The sequence below is a fragment of the Melanotaenia boesemani genome, chromosome 1 (assembly GCF_017639745.1).
Source record: "Melanotaenia boesemani isolate fMelBoe1 chromosome 1, fMelBoe1.pri, whole genome shotgun sequence".
NCBI lineage: Eukaryota > Metazoa > Chordata > Actinopteri > Atheriniformes > Melanotaeniidae > Melanotaenia > Melanotaenia boesemani.
In genome coordinates, this window is record NC_055682.1 from 33132321 (window position 1) to 33150517 (window position 18197).

At 40.0% G+C, this 18197-nt stretch overlaps 2 protein-coding genes across 2 annotated transcripts; both read right to left on the bottom strand.

Annotated features, from left to right (window-relative positions):
• Window positions 1-444: 444 nt before the first annotated feature.
• LOC121644647 (growth arrest-specific protein 1) lies at window positions 445-3491 on the bottom strand. Its single transcript, XM_041992739.1, has one exon. The coding sequence runs from the start codon at window positions 2646-2648 to the stop codon at window positions 1905-1907; it is 744 nt and encodes a 247-aa protein (XP_041848673.1). The 5' UTR covers window positions 2649-3491; the 3' UTR covers window positions 445-1904.
• A 2350-nt stretch (window positions 3492-5841) lies between these two features.
• On the bottom strand, window positions 5842-15910 carry cplx3b (complexin 3b). The gene is made up of 3 exons (XM_041992750.1): window positions 15395-15910; window positions 8404-8491; window positions 5842-8287 (listed from the first exon to the last, which is right to left on the bottom strand). The coding sequence occupies exons 1-3, from the start codon at window positions 15550-15552 to the stop codon at window positions 8063-8065; spliced, it is 471 nt and encodes a 156-aa protein (XP_041848684.1). The 5' UTR covers window positions 15553-15910; the 3' UTR covers window positions 5842-8062.
• Between the last annotated feature and the right edge of the window lie 2287 nt (window positions 15911-18197).

Consider the following 18197-nt stretch of genomic DNA (forward strand, 5'->3'; position numbering starts at 1 on the left):
TTTACTGTTTATTTCCACAGAAAGTGGGCTGAGCAAAGACCACACACTTAAAATTTCTCACCAGGTTTCAGTTACTCTGATCTAATCCCTTAAATATTAAGACAGTGAGAACAACCACATGCTGTGGTCTCTGGGCTGACTTGAGTTTTTTCCCCCCAAAAAAGAAAAAGATCTTGTTAGAAATTACCGGGTGAAGTTCTGATATATGTAGTTTTTTTTTTTAAAATTTAGATTCAGAGCATTTAACTGTATAAAACACTTAAACAAACATTTCTCCAAAGTATATATTCACGGGGTCATAAATGCTCACTAGACGTTCGGTTCATGTGCAAACAAATGTGCACAAAAAGTGCAACTTAATTAGGTTATAAGCTTAAGATACATTTAATCACTTTTTTGTTCTCTTCTATGATAAATCATACATAAAACACATTATAACATGGCTCTACATCAGAAATATTTTATTATAAAACTCACCCTTCCAAATGAAAAACTCTCTCTGGAGTAATTACTGCCATTTTCTCACATTGAGATAAAAAATGAAAATCGTGTCTTTTTTTGTGAAGTGAATCAGAGCTACATTTGTGTTTATATTAACTGCATTTAAGCAACTCCTCTTACTGCATATGATAGTAAAATATATACACATTCTTCATATTCTAACTTCATAATTTAACATAAAACATTGATCAAGAATTCAAGTGGCAAAGACAAAACTGGCAGCTTTAGTACAAATGATCAAAACATATTTTTTGCATTAAAAAACAAAACAAAACTAAAGACAGAGTGGTGGAAGAAGGCCTGTACTATCGGTGCAGACATTCAAATATGTAACATTAGCTTTGAGGTGATATTCTCATCTTTAAACACACAATGAACGACAATAAGGCAATGTACTTCATTATGAATTTGTGCAAGTGACTGAATCTCTGATATCATTAGAGATTTATATTTGTGTGTGTGCATGTAATGTAGAGCAAATAAACTTGGTGAAAAGACTGATTAGGACTCACTTTTATGCTGCTTTTAACTTCAGCTGTGTGACAAAACAAACAGATTTAACACCTGTTATTTATATACTGCCTTGGTCGCCGACTGGGACAATGCTTGTGATCCAAAAAGATTTTGTTCAGTGAGTTCAGGGATGTGTGAAGCAGAAAGAAAACAAAGCAGGTGAGACTTGCTGTTTACTGGATAACTTGCAGGTATGACATGTACATACCAGCTGATGACAGCTTTTGGTGGGGTGTTTTTGCAGCATGAAAGCAGTAATGGGAACGAGACTGAGTGCTGGAGAGACGCTTCAGTTAATTTGAGCACTTGATCCCACACCCTTGCCTGTTCTCTGACTGTTCCCACAAATATTTGAAGTGTGGTTTCTGCAACAATGCAAAGGCCACTGAAATGGAGAGCAGAGCAAACAGAGACTGGATGGGCTCCATGTTTGTCTAAGGTCTTAATAAAGCCACACTTCAAGTACCACTGAAACCAAACCAAATAAACAGAAGCAGTTAAAGGGTACACAAAATGTTCAGACCCTGCGGCAAAGTCTGGTTTGGGTAATTTCCTCTCACCTTAAAATATATTTATATATTTTGACATTTTTGACAACAAGCTTCCTCTCTCAGTGAAGTCTCTGGAAAGAGGAGTTTCCTTCTTTCTTCCAATGTTCAAGAAGAATAACTGCAAACTGCAGGGTTGTGGAAAGTCAGCACCAGCCATTACAGTGCTCTCTGTCCGCGTGCAGCTACAAAAGCGAAGGCAAACAGACTCAGCAGTGTTCTTTACCAGGATCAGTCTTTCACTGGTTCTTAGTTAATCCAAGGGGGGGGGGGGGGGGGGGGGGGGGGGGGCTTTGTGTTTTCACTGATGAATCCAACAAATGTCCCCAGCATCCATAAAAATCAGAGTAATATCCAAAGAAACAGGATCAGCATGCAGCTGTGTAACCTCTGGGAAGCTGAGGAATTTTCTGTATGAACCTCCTCCTTGTTAAGTTTTGGATCATAGTCCTCATCCTCATACATGTCATCAACGTCAGGCAGGTCTGATATAACGCTGTGGTCTCCAATGGAGCAAAGTTTACTCATGTTCTCCTTGACCACTTCACAGAAAGGCCTCTCCACCCCATCGCAAACACAGCGGTTCAGCAGCATGCCGTTAGGGATGAAGAGCATCTGCTGAATGGTGGCTTTACATTTCGAGGAGCACTTCCTGCCGTTGAACAGCTGCCCGCAGTATGACAAGTAGGCCGTGAGGGAGGTGTGGCAGTTGCTGTCCTCCTCGCAGCGCTGTCGGGCCTCCATGCACCCGATCCCACCGGCGTCGCTGGGGTGTCTGCGCGGGAGGCACGGCTCGATGGCCCGCTTTGCGCTGAGGCAGTCCTGGTCCTGCGCGCAGTCGCATCTCTCCAAGTCTGGCCCGCTTCGGGTGTGATTCAGCCTTATCAGCGCACTAATGCAGTGGCTCGGGCACTGCCTCCTCGTGCCTCGGATGTTCCCCTCACATGCCGCTAAGTACTGGCTGTATGCGAGCTCGCATTCGGGCTCGTCGTGGCACCTAAGGAGCGCCTGCCAGCAGATCAGTTGGGCATCCAAAACCACCAGCACCCACGGGAGAAGTGCCAGGGCGCTGCACCAACATTTCATGCTTGGATGGAATTCAAGTTATGTGAGGAGCAGTTTTCTCCACCAACTCATTAGTATATAAACGTTTTTTGAAAAACTTAAGCCTAAATCTCATAGGAGTCTGTTACCAGCGCAGCTTTCTCTCCCCCAAATTTTCCACTAACTTGCACTTCGACTGGGGTTTGCCTCCTGCTGGTGGTCTTCGCAACAGTGGAAGTCAGTATCTGGTTCACGGAATCCACCACGAGCGAAAAAGAGACGCTCACCCCTGGAAGCATGTCCGCTCCAAACTGCACGTCCACCGAAACGCGCCAACTATCCAAAAGTGAACCCACAGTTTTAGTCCTAAACTCGGATTCCCACATTTGAAGTAATCTTTCTTGCCGTTGCTTGTCTCGACTCTTCCTAGCGACACTTTTTACATCCATCTACACATTTCAAAGTTTTTTTTCTCTCAGTTGGGAGACGTTTCTCTCTGTTGCATTCAATCCCGCTATGTGCGTCTTTGTCCCTCTTCTGGTTGTTACGCTTCACGGTCCGCCGAGCATTATCCCACAACACCCCTCCCTCTACAGAAAAAAGGGGGAAAAAAGGGAAAAGTCTCCCCCCTCTCCCTGGTTACCGATTGGTCGCCATTGACGAGTCAGTCGTGAGACCCATTTCCAGACCTACAGCAGCACAGCTCTCCGCACAAATCCTCTCAGTATATGAGAGATGGCCTGCATGAAAGTGTTTATAATTTTCCTTGCATGAAGCCGAGGGTCTGTGTGGTCCTTTAAGCAAAACACAAGTCAGAAAGAGAGAGGAGGGGGCACACGCAGAGGGGGAGCTTGCAAAGTGCATTCCTTTACAAGAAGCTCACATCTGCAACTTCACTGCTTCAATTTTTAGCGCAGAAAAACCAAAATCTGCTAGAGATGACCACCTCTACGCCCCCCCGGCCTAAAAGGTTCTTGCTAATTGTCACTCTTTCCTCCCTCTCCCCTCCCATTCTACAAAGTTTTTTAAGCCCTTGGTAGAAGAGAATGGGAGAGAATAGTATTTTCTGGCCCGTTTCACCCTAATTGTGTCAGATTGGCCATGCAGTGGCCCAGTGTCTTTCCAGACTGGAGATTGTTCACGCACTGCGGCCTACCAATAGAGAGAGGTTCAGCATCAATATATTTTACAGCTATTCCCTTTCACACTACACTTGAAAACTAGCAATAGCTCAGGCATCCCTGCCATTGAAATGGTAAGTAACTGTTGTTGTTTTTGCGGGGAGGGCTTGCTTTAGGAGGCCAGTTCACAAACGCCACAAAACAGATGGATTACAATAGAAACAATAACTGCTGCAAGAAATTAGATCATGTTTTATTTCATAAACTTCAGTTGATTTTTTTATATTCATTTATTTTTGCGTTTCAAGCCAGTGACAGGTTTTTAAAAATGGAAAGGGATCATTTAGGGCTGGTTATTTAAACAGGTTGGATTTGAGTGTCAGTTTTATCATAATTATGGTTGAGTCTTTGAGGGACATAACTCGGTCGAGGAACTCTGGTTCATCTTTTAATATGTGAGAAAGTAATTTAAATGTTTAAAACAATGTTCCTGTGAGAAAGATTGTGAGAGGTTTACATATTTTATCTTCTAAAGTGACTAACAAATAAATAAAACACTTATTATTTTCCACGTCTGCTTTTTAAGGTCTTCCAAATACATGAGATTATTGTTGTCATTAATTTGCTTCTGTTTTTCTTTCTGAGCAGGTATCCTGACTTAAGAGTTATGGTGCTTATTGACCCTGCTGTCCTGTCATCTCCAGTGCTTTTGGTAACAGTTTTCCTTTCTTCCTTCCTGTTAAGAGTTTTTCCTCTCCACTGTCACCAGCTGTGCTGCGCATGCTCAGCATGGGGATTAAATCAAAGATAAGATTCAGTGCAGTCCATTGGTTTACTTAGCTAGGTAATTATTTTTTATGAATTGGCTTCAGTGAACACACTTATAAATTGGACTAATGTGGGTCATATAATGAATTTGTCTAAATGGGATTATAATTAGACAGCAATGAACTGGATTGAAGTGGACTGTCTGTCATGAATTGACGCTTTACAAAAAAAAAACAAAAAAAAAAAAAAAACGCTAATTTAAATGGATTTAATATCTTTTAACCGTTTAAGAAATGTGGAAGAACTATTTTCTTAAAGAGCTTGGGTGTAAACTGGCACTCAGACAGTATGGTATCAAGAAAATGAATCAATAACTGATAATAACCACATTAGTAAGGTATAAGTTAAAGGAACTTTGATCAAGAGCATTATTCAAAGATGGGAGGTGAGGTCCTGATACTTGTTTTGCACCAAGGTGAAGACATCTTGTGCCATCAACTTCTCTGGGTTGGGAGGCATCTGGGATGGTGTGGAAATGTGTAATGTGGAATGATCAGTGATTCAAGATCCTCTTTTTAGGAAGAAATAGAGAATATTAAAGGATTAAAGATGAAAAGGACAGTTCAGACTGTCAGTAGAAACATGTCCTAAAGCCAGACACTGTGGCATCATCGGCACCCTTATCAAAGCTAATTTATACTTTTTGATGGCAACATTAATGCAGAAAAGTAAGAATTTAGGGCCTCATATGTTGACTTAAAGCTTCTTCAAACATGTTTTCCAGATACAGCCATGCATTTTTCATAAACAATGAAAGACCACTTTCTGCACATATTACAAAGGCATGGCAGATGAAGAGGGCGTGGACGCTGAACTGGGCCACCTCCAGTTCTGACCTATCCACAGCCCCAGTAGTACAAGTGTGGAGAGAACTGAACACTTTAACATGTGCTTGCAAAACGAATAAGACTAAATATCACCTAAAATTTCAAATTTCTTAGTGTCCTTAGTGTCAGAGGTCTTTTTATCAGTACTGTGAGAAAAGTGGTAACTTTACAATGTGTTAAATGTTTCACTGTCTCAGATTTTTAGGAATCTGCTGCAGATCTGAAATGTCGAAACACATGAATACTAACAGAAAAAATGGAGTTGAAGACACTAAGCATGAATTATCTTGGTTTCATACAGTCCACAGATATATCTGCATTATTTGAATTTTTTGGTCTCCACATTGAGTGCATTGCTATAGTCAAGAGCGTATTTGTCTCCACCTGCTGTTCAACTGCTGCAGATTCAGGGTTATGCACAAAGACATGAGGCTGCTCTCTCATAAAATAAAAAAGAAATTGTTATAATAAAAATAAGTTTATTGCAGTTAAAACTTGAAAAGAAAAATCACTGAAGTACTCAAAGACAGAGTGACAGAGATACAGAGAAAGAAAAAAACAGCCAAAGAACAAGAAGAGGCTGCACGTCATGGCAACCATTTCCTGAAAAATCTGCTCAACAGGTTAACAGCACAAAATCACGCTTGTGTATTATCATTATTATTACTGACTTATTATTATTTCCAGTTACACACACTCATACTAATCAAAGAGTTTTGATTTATGGCTTCGCTTCCACCAATAATATTATCTCATGATCATAGATGAAAGATTCTATTAGCTCTATTAAAAAAGGACTTATTGCAACTTTCCCCTCTCCATCATATTACTAATATATTATTGTCCATCTATCACATGACAATAATGAATTCTATGAGAATGTGTTGCCTTATTTTTCATTCAGGTGGCACCTACAGAAAGAAAATTACTTTTAATCTTCTGGAATTAAACAAAAGGGACCTCATTTTGACGAAAACTTCACAATTTAGTCCTAAAAAAAACTCAAGACCCAAGCAGACCACCTCAGCACCACTGCTACAGAAATGAAATACATAAAAAAGAGAAAAAAGGAAATAAAATAAGAATTTTATATGAAAGTAGCACAACATCAACAGCATCCCATCTTAACTGCCTTAACGGAGGCAGAACACTGCACTGAGCCTTCAATGACCGTGTGCTCAATAAAACTATGATGAGCACTCCCAGATTCAGGATGGGGGAATTTTTTTTCCTCTTTTTTTTTTTTTTTTTACTCACAAAGACTCCACTTGACATTTCACAATCGGCTAAACAACACAAAATCCACCAGCACGAAACAGCACTATCAAGATGATGGGGCAGATGAGATGGAGGACAAGGTTAAGAAGGCGTGACGGTTGACAACACTACAAGATCCAGCAAGCTGCCGAAGAGCAAACCTGCTGCAGACGGCACATAGTCTTACACATCACACAACATGAATACTTGCATGTGGACTTGGTATTTGCATTAATACACACAATGCAGTTACACAATTTGACATACATGTGTCATTTTCTCTATATTAGTCAGAAGTATTATCAGCAAAGGCTTTGGCATACAACTCCTAAAGCATTTACTTTTATCTCATTAGAGCAGCTTTTATTTATTTATTTATTTTTTATTTTTTACCTTCTTAATGCAGCATATGCACAGATTTACTCACTATATACTTGATATGGATGCTAGGTTAAATTTGGGAGCACTGTTACTGCACACACTTACATGTACATAATTACAACCTACAAACTGCCGCAAGTCTAAAAAGTTGCTTTCATTATTGGAACGTGGAACTTGAAAGAAGACAACCTTGATGTCCAAGGCACACTAAAGTACAGAAAAAGCTATAAACTAAAAAAAAATATTTTATGGTGATATGTGTTGAAAAAGATTAAGACTACTGTAGACAAAGATCAGCTTTATTGTTGATCTAAGGAAATATTGCCAGCTTATGTAGTTTTGTGCTTGTTATACAAGAAATATAAACAATCCCACAATGAGCGGTTTCATTGTATTTTACCCTGAATATAGAACAAAATTTCCCAAATTTGACATAACCAGTGTAAGCCTTGGGCATGTGTGTTTTCTTTCCAACCAAGCAGCTGATCATAGTGATCCCCTCTTATTGAAAGTGCATGTGCTCATCAATGGAATCAGCTGCTGTGTGTGTTGGAAAAAGAAAACACACTGCTATGGCCTGCTGCAGAACCATATTATGTTATCACTGGTCACGTGAGTGCAGAGTGCAAGGGAGCCTGGGGAATGGCAGAAAGGAGTAGAGGATCTAATATACTGGACAAAATTTTACTCAGAGGATGAGTTGCTCAGATGGCAGAAATTATCTTATATGTTATATCTGAGTGGGATGTGCCACAGGTTTATTTTTTGTTTTTTCATCAAGCAGCTGGTTGGTTTCTGTATAAATGTGAATGACATTCAGGACCTTCAGGATTTAGAATGATTTTGTATGTTTAGTAAGACAAGCCCGAGATATCATAGGGTTTGGTCAAACTTTGCACCACTAAAAGAACTGTAATTATGCGACTGTGCCGATTGACATTCCACTAAAGCAATGAGAAAATGCCTACACCCAGAGCAGCTCTGCCTCTTAAAAATATTTGCACAAGTATAACTGATCTCCCGAGACTCGGAGCTGGCGCGATCACATGAGACTGCAGTTTTCCGTCTGCTTTTTGAGGTCTTCCAGTGTGGCCTGGGCTTTGTCTTTCAGCTGGTCCATGTCCATGTTCTGGATGTTGGACAGCTGGCCCAGCACCGACTGCTTGTGTGCTTCCTCCTGGTTGTCCTCGGCGATCATCTTGGCCAGCTCTGTGGGTAACACCACGTCATCCCCCGCCTGCTGGATCTGGGTCTCATCAACCTCATTCTGAGAAGCAGAAACACAGGAAAATTGGGATATAAGCACATTTCAGCACACCTCGAAGAATAGAAGAACAAAATAATATTTAGTGATTTCTTCAAAGTTAATTATGATTAACTTACCTTTGGTAGTCTATACTTATCACGGAAATGGCTTCTAACTGTGGCTCTCTCAGCTTTCTTCTGGGCGAAATGAGCTTCCCTTTCTTGTCTGCAATACAGGAGGCAAAATCTGTTAATAAAACTGCCTTTTTTCCTGTTTTGTTTTTAACTCTAAGATCCATCAGTGTAAAGTTATTACAAAACCACTCATAAGAAATCTAAAAATTTAAGATGTGTTCTTGATTTCAATGTGCATTTGCCTCCCTGCCATGGGAGAGTTATGAGACTCCAGTCCTGCTGGATGCGGACCATAGAGGCCTTGGAGGCCAGCATTACCACGTGTCCTCCTTAACAACGGGGTATGGAGCCAACAGAAGGTGGAGCAGCAGCAGTCATGCCATGGGGGAAAAGCAAAGAGATGTTCTGCTTATGTCTGGGATCCCCAGACGCAGCTTTCTGTCTATCCTGCACTTCTCAGGGATTTCAGTCCAAATGGCATGTGGACTACTAAATGCCGACTCACTACCACACGTTTTAAGCTGTCAAAGCAGTGTTTTATCACTATGCAAAAGAACTGAGCCGCCCCAAATTTCTTTATGTTTTGCTTCCCAAGGAGGCAGGATTTTTGCTATCTTTTAAAATAGTCTCAAGCAATAGTTTTCCAGACTTTCTGAAAGTTTGACAAAGTTTCTCTTCGCTGCTTTATTACTCCTTTTTTCCAGTCCAGTCTTTCCACCTGACCATTTTCACAGGTATCTTTCTGTTTGTTAAACCACTTAACATTGTCCTAAGAATCATCCAAGAATAAAAAGGCTTCTAACTCAAGGGATGAGTGTTATGTCTTCAAATAACAGAACTTAATTACTATCAACCTGTGGCAAAAACACATTTTCTTACTAAAGAAAAACTAAAGAAGATGCCAAAAACAGCACAGTTTGTCTGGCATAATTTTTTTTTCTGCACCAATAAGGTGATTCCCAAAGAGCTGTTAGTTGAAAACTTGGCATATCTTAACATTGTGTGCTGTAGGTCTATAAAACTTTATGAAGCAGATGAACAGCATTTTAAAGTGACATCCTTAAGAAATATCATCTACACAGAAAACAGAACAAAAGGCAGCCAACATCCAAACAAGAGCTTTAAGAAGTCTGCAGAACTATTACTTAAAGAAATTACAATAAAGTTTATAAGTCAAGACGGTTTCAAGAACTGTGACTGTTCAACACTGTGTTGAAGAATAATGGTGCAAATTCTGACTTAAAGGTTATTAGAACTGAACAACTTCTGATTTTGACGTCAAGTTTGCACATTTCAAGAAACTGCTGGACCAAGTTCCTCTTTTTCTTTAAATACAGAAAGGAATGATCAGTGTTTTAACACTATTGCACAGCCCTTTGTTTGTTGCACTGTTGCCAGTTTCAAAATGGTTTAAATCATGGTTGTCAAATATACGGCCCGTAGGCCAAAATTGGCCTGCCAATGGGTCCAATCTGGCCCACAGAATGAATTTGGTAAATGTAAAAATGACATAGAAGAGAGCTTGAGTTGTATGATAAAAGTAACTAATTCCTAATTAGTCCATGTGACACTGCATTTTTGTATGTTTACAAATAAAACATCTTCAAGGCAGTAAGATAATCTTTTCTATATTTCTTACATAATAGACCTGACTTCAGTTTATATTATGAGGCGAGTCAGGTCAGGTGGTCAGGATTACTACACACGGAAAAGTACACGTACATACCTTTAAAATAAGTTAAGTCTTGAAAAGGTTCTTTAATTAATTATGTGAAGTACTGTATTTTACAGTTCCAGATACCTGAGATTAAATCTTTAGTGATTCCATTTTGATTAGTAAGTTGTAAAGCATGTATAAATGTGTAAACTTGTAAATATTTAAAATAAATACAAATAATATAAATAAAGTAAAATAATAAAAATATAAAATATAACCATATCTAATAAATGTACAATTTATTTATTAAATTTATTACATAAAAATGTATAAATATGTAATTTTAAAAATAAAATGATAAAAATGGTCCTTTTTTAATCACTCTTAGAAATTAAAAATTAATCAAATTTATTATATAAATTTATGTATGTTTCTATTCAAAAATAGATAAATTAAATATAGAATGTATACGTATATGATCATAAAAAATCTCAATGAAAAGTATGTAAATAATAAACTGAGGCAAAATATTGTTGAAACTGCACTTATGTTTTTCAGAAATTTCATGTTGTTCATAATGTTTTCTAAAAGAATAGATTGTTAAATGTAAACATCTTGACAATGTAATAGCACTTCTTTGGACTAAAATTAAGGGGATAATGTAGAGATTTTGTTTTCATAAGTTATTATGTTGTTATTTACTCGTGCTGCCCACTGGAGATAAAAATGCACCATGTGTGGGTGAACTAAAATGACTTTAGCCTGTGCGGTCAGATCAGGTCGGGACGCCTTTTTAGGTGTTTCCACACGCAAAAACTGGGACAGGTACCCTGGGGCGGAGTGGCTCAGTGGGTAGAGTGGTTGTCTTGAAGCCTGAGGGTTGCCGGTTTGATCCTCGGCCTGTTGAACTCATGTCGAGGTGTCTCTGAGCAAGACACCGAACCCCAAATTGCTCCTGATGGGTCGTGATTCAACGCCTTGTATAGCAACTTCTGCCATCAGTGTGTGAATGTGTGTGTGAATGGGATGTATGGTGTAAAGCGCTTTGGGTATCATTCCAGGTACAGTAAAAGCGCTATATAAATACAGACCATTTACCATTTACCTTAGTATCGGACCCATCCTACTTTTTTGTTATTCTTTCGTTGGGGTACCAATCTAACCGACCTGACCAGAAAAGGTGGAGCTTGAGAGACTGCAATCTGTTGATTGGCATGCGACCAAACATAAAAACATCGCAGGAATGGCTCCTTGTTTAGAGCAACATATTTTCTTTTTGTTGATTAAAACTCCCTTTAAAAAGGCGTCACAAAGCACCACCAAAAAGAACGAACACAAACTGTTATATGACCACCATTTTCCTCCTTTGTTTTTGAGTCGTGTTTTGGTTTTACTTTGAGGAAGGCGCTGAGCTGTGATGGCGTCATGTCATTACATAGCCAAGGAACCTACCGCTATCTATTGCTGATATGCCACCTCTCAGGTAAGGTTACTGGTAGGTGTGGAAACCTAACAAGGTTATAGTTTACAGACTATATCCACACCCTTACTGTTCCGACTAGTGATGTGTCGGTCACGAACGATTCGTTCAGTATGAACTAATCCTTTATATGACTCGGGAGTAACGGGTCCTCTCAGTGAGCGATTCGTTCATTTTCATGCGGTACCTCCTCTCGCCACATGGCAGGCAGCTGCATAAACTCAGTCAGTAGGTCAGGACAGGAAACAGAAATGATTCGTTCAGGACTCGCTCAGGTCCGTCCTCAGGTCCTTGTTCTTTTGTCACGTGACAGCCAGGCTGCTCAGGCATTTGTGACAGACAGCTCGGGCTGCATGGTCTCGTTCTCGGTCTCGTTCTCGTTCATCATTCAGGCTGTTTCAAGCTCAGCAGTACGTTCACTCTCGGCTCGGTCTCTTGTTCATTTGTCACGTGATAGCTACCGAGTCACTGTTGCGCTGTTAAACAATGGCAGGGAGGATGTAGGACACAAATCACTTTATTGTGGTGTGTATTTGCTTCCCTACGTTTTCACATGGTTTGAATTGCTTGTGGCATTACCAGTAGTTTTGTTGCCTTTAGTATTTACTGCTTGAGAATAGCAGACTTTTTTACAACGCCACCTGTTGTAAAAATGAACGACATGATTCGTTCAAGGTTCGTTCACTTTACTGTTCAAGAGTAAAAGACCTGGGTTAGTGAAAAGAGTCAAACTTTGCATCACTAGTTCCGACCTGAACCGCACTCGTTGGTGGAAACGAGGCTTTTGATTCCCCCTGTTTAAACGGTCTTGATACACTTGATGTTCACTTGATAAGTTGGGATGTGGAAGTTTGGCCTCCCCAATCTAAATTCCTATTACTGTTAAAACTATCTCAGAAAAAGAGGTTATGGTTTCCTGAAGGCATTAAGTTAAAGATGAAACATTTCTGTAATATTTTAAAGACACCTCTTTCAATTCCATCTTTTACAGATTTAAAGTGACAAAGAAAGAAAGGGGCCTGAAACACAAGTTTGAACACCTTTCATCGTCACGCTCCTTTTGGTGAGTATCACAGACACTGTTTGTTGCCAATTGAGTCTTTCAATTATTATCTAAGGGATTTTGCCCATTCTTCATGCAAACATCTTCTGGTTGTAGAGCCTTCTTGTATGCGTCTTCAGTTCTAACCAAAGATTTCTGACCATATATATGTTGGTTAACAAGATAGCCCATTAAGAAACTTGGGGATCATTCATTCATCTTATTGAAGATTCCATTCTCATCTTTCCATCTGCTGATGAAATGTTTACTTTGAGAACTTGCTGTAATGGCGCTCAATCAATTTTTCTATAAATGAAATTTCCTTGACATGCATTACAAGCCCAAATCAGGATCATTCAACCACTGTGCCGAAAAGTTGGAGATGTGTTAGTTCCATAAGATGTGGTAGCTTTTTCTCTTCAAACACAGATTAGCTAAGCATAACTTAAAACTTTATTCCAGCTTCTTTATTCTGCAAAACTTTTTTTTAAAATGCATCAGACCTGCACAGAGGTTCATTTCTAAAACTATGATACTGAGACATCTTCCTCATGTTGGTCATGTTTGCATAGATGTGGCTTTATCCTATCTTCCTAAAAACCTGTTTTAGTCAAAGGTTTTTACCACAATAATTGTAGCAATAATTTAGTATTAAAAGTTTAGTATAATCTTCCAAAACTCAACTCAGTTTTAGCTTTATTAACTGATCGTGTTAAGTGGCTGCTCAGGGTGTGGCTGCAGATTGAAGGTATAAGGTTTAAGAAGTCAAAGTATTCATTAGACATAGCCCTAACAAGCTAATGAAAATCTGAGACCTTTAGTGAAAGTGATGCAAGAGCTCAGATATGTTAAAGTGTCAACATTTAATATGGCCCATCAGTTGTATTGATATATCCAACATGTCTGTCTTTGAGAAACCACATGTTGGGGGAAAATATCCAGAACTGAACTCTACTAGTTGTCATTTGTCTCTTCAAAGTCAATCTCATAAGCAATCCATCAAACAGTATGTGATGCCTCCAGCAGAGGGCAGGCAGCTGTCACTGCTTTATTCACTTCCCATCACTGGGATCATCTGAAAGCATCATCATACTTCACCCCCATAAACTGCAAAATTTGCTTAAATGCCTCAGACATTGTGAACCAACACAACACAATGCTGAATAAATTCCCCGAGGAAAAACGTGACATGATCGCAGTGACAACAAAAACATTCATAACATAAAAATACAGCAGGTTCTAATAACAGGAGGAAACAGATCATTTTCATTAGAGCAAATCTTTAGAGAGAGAAATTCATTCAGATTTAGTCCTCCAGGGTGAAACTGGAGGATTTAAGCATTGTTCACAAAGAAGTGTTTGCTCACTTTGTGTAAGAGGAAGGTCATTTTATAGAGAAGCAGCATCCTTATTTCTGCCTGTGTGATCTGGAGTTCACTTTGGATTAACGTGAGCGGGCCAAACACCAAGGGGCCACACAGTGTTCACTTGCAGCCAGTGAGCAGCTTTGTGTCTTCCTCTCTCTCAAGGGCATCAGATGACCAGGGTTGTCACTGTGGCCCGGGTGCTGAGGGTGATAAAATGTCTACATGTGACATGCCACAGTGAGCAGCCCACTCCGCCCTCCCCAAACAGCCTTATTCTGCTTTAATCTGAGCAGAACGGACTTCTCGATGATCTATGCTCATGTTTAGCACCTCTGACTAATAGATCTTTTCCACTGAAGGTCACATTCTGACGGAAGAGCATGCCTCCAGTAGAGATCAGTAGGCTGAGCTGAGTGTTAATGCTGTCAGCGTCAGGACCTCACCTCCCACTCATTCCTCAACTATCTGCACATGCTGCCATGAGACAGTTTGGGTAAAAGTGTTCATCAAAGGTGTTAATTAATGATGGGAGTAAGCCAGAGACCCAACCAAACTGGACATCTTCATGAGACCAAAGAACATGCAGTCCCTTCTTTTTTCCTGATCTGAAACATTATCCAACTATATTTACCTATAAATGATTATTTAGCCAGTATGATCATACAGAGGTGGAGAGTCCTGCTCTGGGGAAGGATCACACTAATCAAGAGTGAGCTTCTGTCTGCAGGAGGAACTCTGCCAAACGACCTTGCTGTTCACTTGTGTCCTTAAGTGCGCTCTGATGATGTAAAATAAATAAATAAAAGAAAGAAAGAAACATGAGCATGAAATTCGTGTGAAAATCCTTTGTTATGTGAAACTGGGACAGATTTCAATGAAAAACTGTAATAAAATCACTGGGTTCATATTTGTAAATGTGAATAATTCAACTAGATCATCAGGCTCCAACAATATGGGTGATGCAATTTTGTAAAATAAAAAAAAGAAAGAAAAACACATCTGAATTATTTAAAATTAGTCATGGTTTTCCCTCTGATAATCACCACTTTATTTATTTATTAATTTTTATGTCTGATTCATTATTCAGCGGCGCGCACAACAATAGGGAACATGTTTCGCCCGGGGCTTAATTCCCCATGAACATTTGGATGAAAGAGTGATTCCAGGAACCCCAAATTTAAAAAAGCGCTTCAGATTCAGATTTTTGCCGAAGCAAAGAGACGAAGAGCTCCCTGGGCGAGAGGAGCAGCTGTGAGTGGAGCGCTCGCATTATCCCACTGATGCGTAAAAATGTGCACAGCGCGTTGAGAGTTCTCCGTTGTTTACACATAAAAAGACACCGTTTAAACAAGCTGCGATTAAGTCGCTTTCACTGACAAATTCAGAAATTTTTGATCATAAGTTAACAGTCTCACACACACAGACAAAAACTTAAATCATTGCCTTACTTTTCCTCCTCTAACTGTTGCTGGTATTGTTCAAATTCCTCTTGAGTCATCCCCTGCGCGGCGGCTTCTGATTTCTCCCCTTCAGGTTTCTCCTCTGTCAGTCCGCCCGTCAGGTTCTTCAGCTGTCCGCCCACCATGTGTTTCACCATGAAAGCCATTGCTGCGAACCGAAAAGTCCTCGCTGTGATCGACTGAAGTTAAAGGCTCGATGCGCTCTTGGATAGAACGGTGGCGATCGATGGAGAGATGTCTGCCAAGTGGCGTTTAAGCCAGACGTTTTGAGGTCTCCCACAAAAGAGACTGTAACTTTCAATAGGTTAATTGGTCGGGTGCAATCAAAGCTTTGTGATCTGGAATTGTCTTCCGACGGGCGCGTCGGAAGCTGGCAGTTTCAGCACCACTGGCCCTGGACAGCTCCGCGCCGAGAAGGATGGAGAGGAGCAGCTCAGTTATGAGTCAACAAGTTTGGCGCTGAACTCTACCAATCCTGTGACTCCGTCCGCAGCCACCACTCCCTCCACCCAATCCCAGGCACCGCCGGACTGGGAGTGCGCGCGCCCTGCATCGTGGGCTGCACGGGATCCCGTGATTCGCCGTCTGATTATAACTCACGATGGACTTAGACAGAACCCGGGGGTGACAAAGAACACGTGACAAGCCTCAGTTACTCTTGGCTGTTTTGGTGCCCCTTTCATTTCTGGGGGTCATGTAGCCGCTGGAGCCACACGAAGAGTTTGTCAATACACACACACACACACACGCACACACAGACGCACACACACAGACATAGCTTCCTAATTGCAAATGAGTCAAATTGTTTGTCTGTCATACTAGGGCATGTGACTTTCCTGCCTTAATCATTTATAAATGATGAGTCTCTTTATTAGATGCACATGTCTCTGTTCAAAACATGAGAGGAAATTGAAATAGTCTGTGCTGATGGAGTTCAACATTTAGCCTACAAATGGGATCTCCAGCATGATACTCTTGTATTATGACTCTAGTCAACCATCCTACAAGTGGGATCAGAATGTCTGTGTCTTATGCTCATTAGACCGTGTATTTCTGGATGACACTGCAGATGACACAGTGTTTAGCTGGAGAGCATCATATGTTAAAAAAACGCGACCTACATTTGTGTGTGTGTGGGGAGTATTTTAAATCTATATCTCTGTGAGAGTCTTGAAAACCAAAGTGTGAAAAACAACTTTGATCACAAGGCAACAACTTCAGCATCCTGATCCTCCCAGCAGTCTGACATCAAGCCTGGCCTACTTTTCCAGTCCCTGTGGATCAGGAGAGACAGAGCGCGTCTCAATGTCTTTGTCACAGGCTTAGCGAGGCCCTGTTAGCCTATACCTGCCACACTTACAAAAAAAAAAAAAAAACTCCCTCCAACTTCAAAGCTGCCAACGGTGAATAGACTGAAACATAACGCGGTGAATAAGATCAAAACTGTAATCTCTGTGAAATTGAATACAGGGAAAGAATGTGCCTAACCAGCATCTTTTAACATCAACTTATATGCTTTTGCTTTTGATATTCACACCAAGCCCAGTTTCCAATCACTTTTTTATGGATTATCACTAAACCCTGACTACAGGTGCTTTAGCAGGTACAGCCAGAGGTTTTAATCCAAAGTAATGTATATTAAACACACATAAATTTCAGAGTAGAGGGCTACAGGCCTCTTATGATGACATGTTGTGGCAGCAGAGATTTAAAAACAATCTAACAGCTGTAAACAGCAAGAAGCAGAGGTGTTTATTGGCAAGTAAGCCAAAAAGGGCTGGAATCTGCCATTTTTGTGATGCACTATTATCATTGTTAGCAACTGAGTTATGAATAGATACAGAAACATTTTAAATTTGTGGGTTTATACTAATATTCCTCTTTTGAAGACTCATTTTAGATTACCTGTAATCTAATTATTATTATTTTTTAGAGCAAGCTCACAGAATACCAGATGCATTCAAGACTTTGGTTTTCAGAAAGCATTGGACAAGGTCACAGGAAAGTCATGTCAATTTATGGCTGCATACTCATATTTCCCTCCTGAGGCTGCATCTTAGATTACATGGCAGAAGATCCTTTATGTGCAGTCAAATTTATTCATAAAAATCTGAGAATATCTGATGCTCTGGTAGTGTGTTTGGTTGTTGGTCCACAATGAGCAACGCTGTTGGTTAAGGGTCTAGGTCCAAGGTTGGTTAAGTAGCATATGGCTTAGAGGATGCTTTTAGGTTGCTTCAAGTGGATAGAATATCAACACATATGACACAGATCTAGAAAGTTATTACCAGGACAGATGACTTCTTCTTTTGTCTTACCATTCTGCAGGTGTTATCAGCTCATATTCTTGACATACAAACACACTACATGTAGAAAAAGCAAAGAGCCACTAACAGTGATGTGAAGTTTTTATTTTTTGTAACACTAGCCAGGTAGGTTTTGGCATCTAAGTCTACCTCAAATAAGAAGTTGTGACATGTTTAAGCAAAAAACAAGGCTGAATGAATGAAAAGTTAAACAGACAGACGTCTCATTGTCTCAAAACTTTATTAAAACCTCTGTGTATTCTTGCACCAGGCTTTGACAGCGTCAGAATGTTTTCTCATTTGGTCTGTAAGCTTAAATAAACTCACAAAGGATAAGTGTTGGATTTCCAGTCTCACATTGCTTGTGTTATCTTAAGAGAGTGGTTTTCTTTCCACAGGACTTGGCATTGTGTTAACACACACCTGAATGCTCTTGAACAAACCCACATAACATCTGCTTTTGTAAAGAGTTGCTGATGATTAGT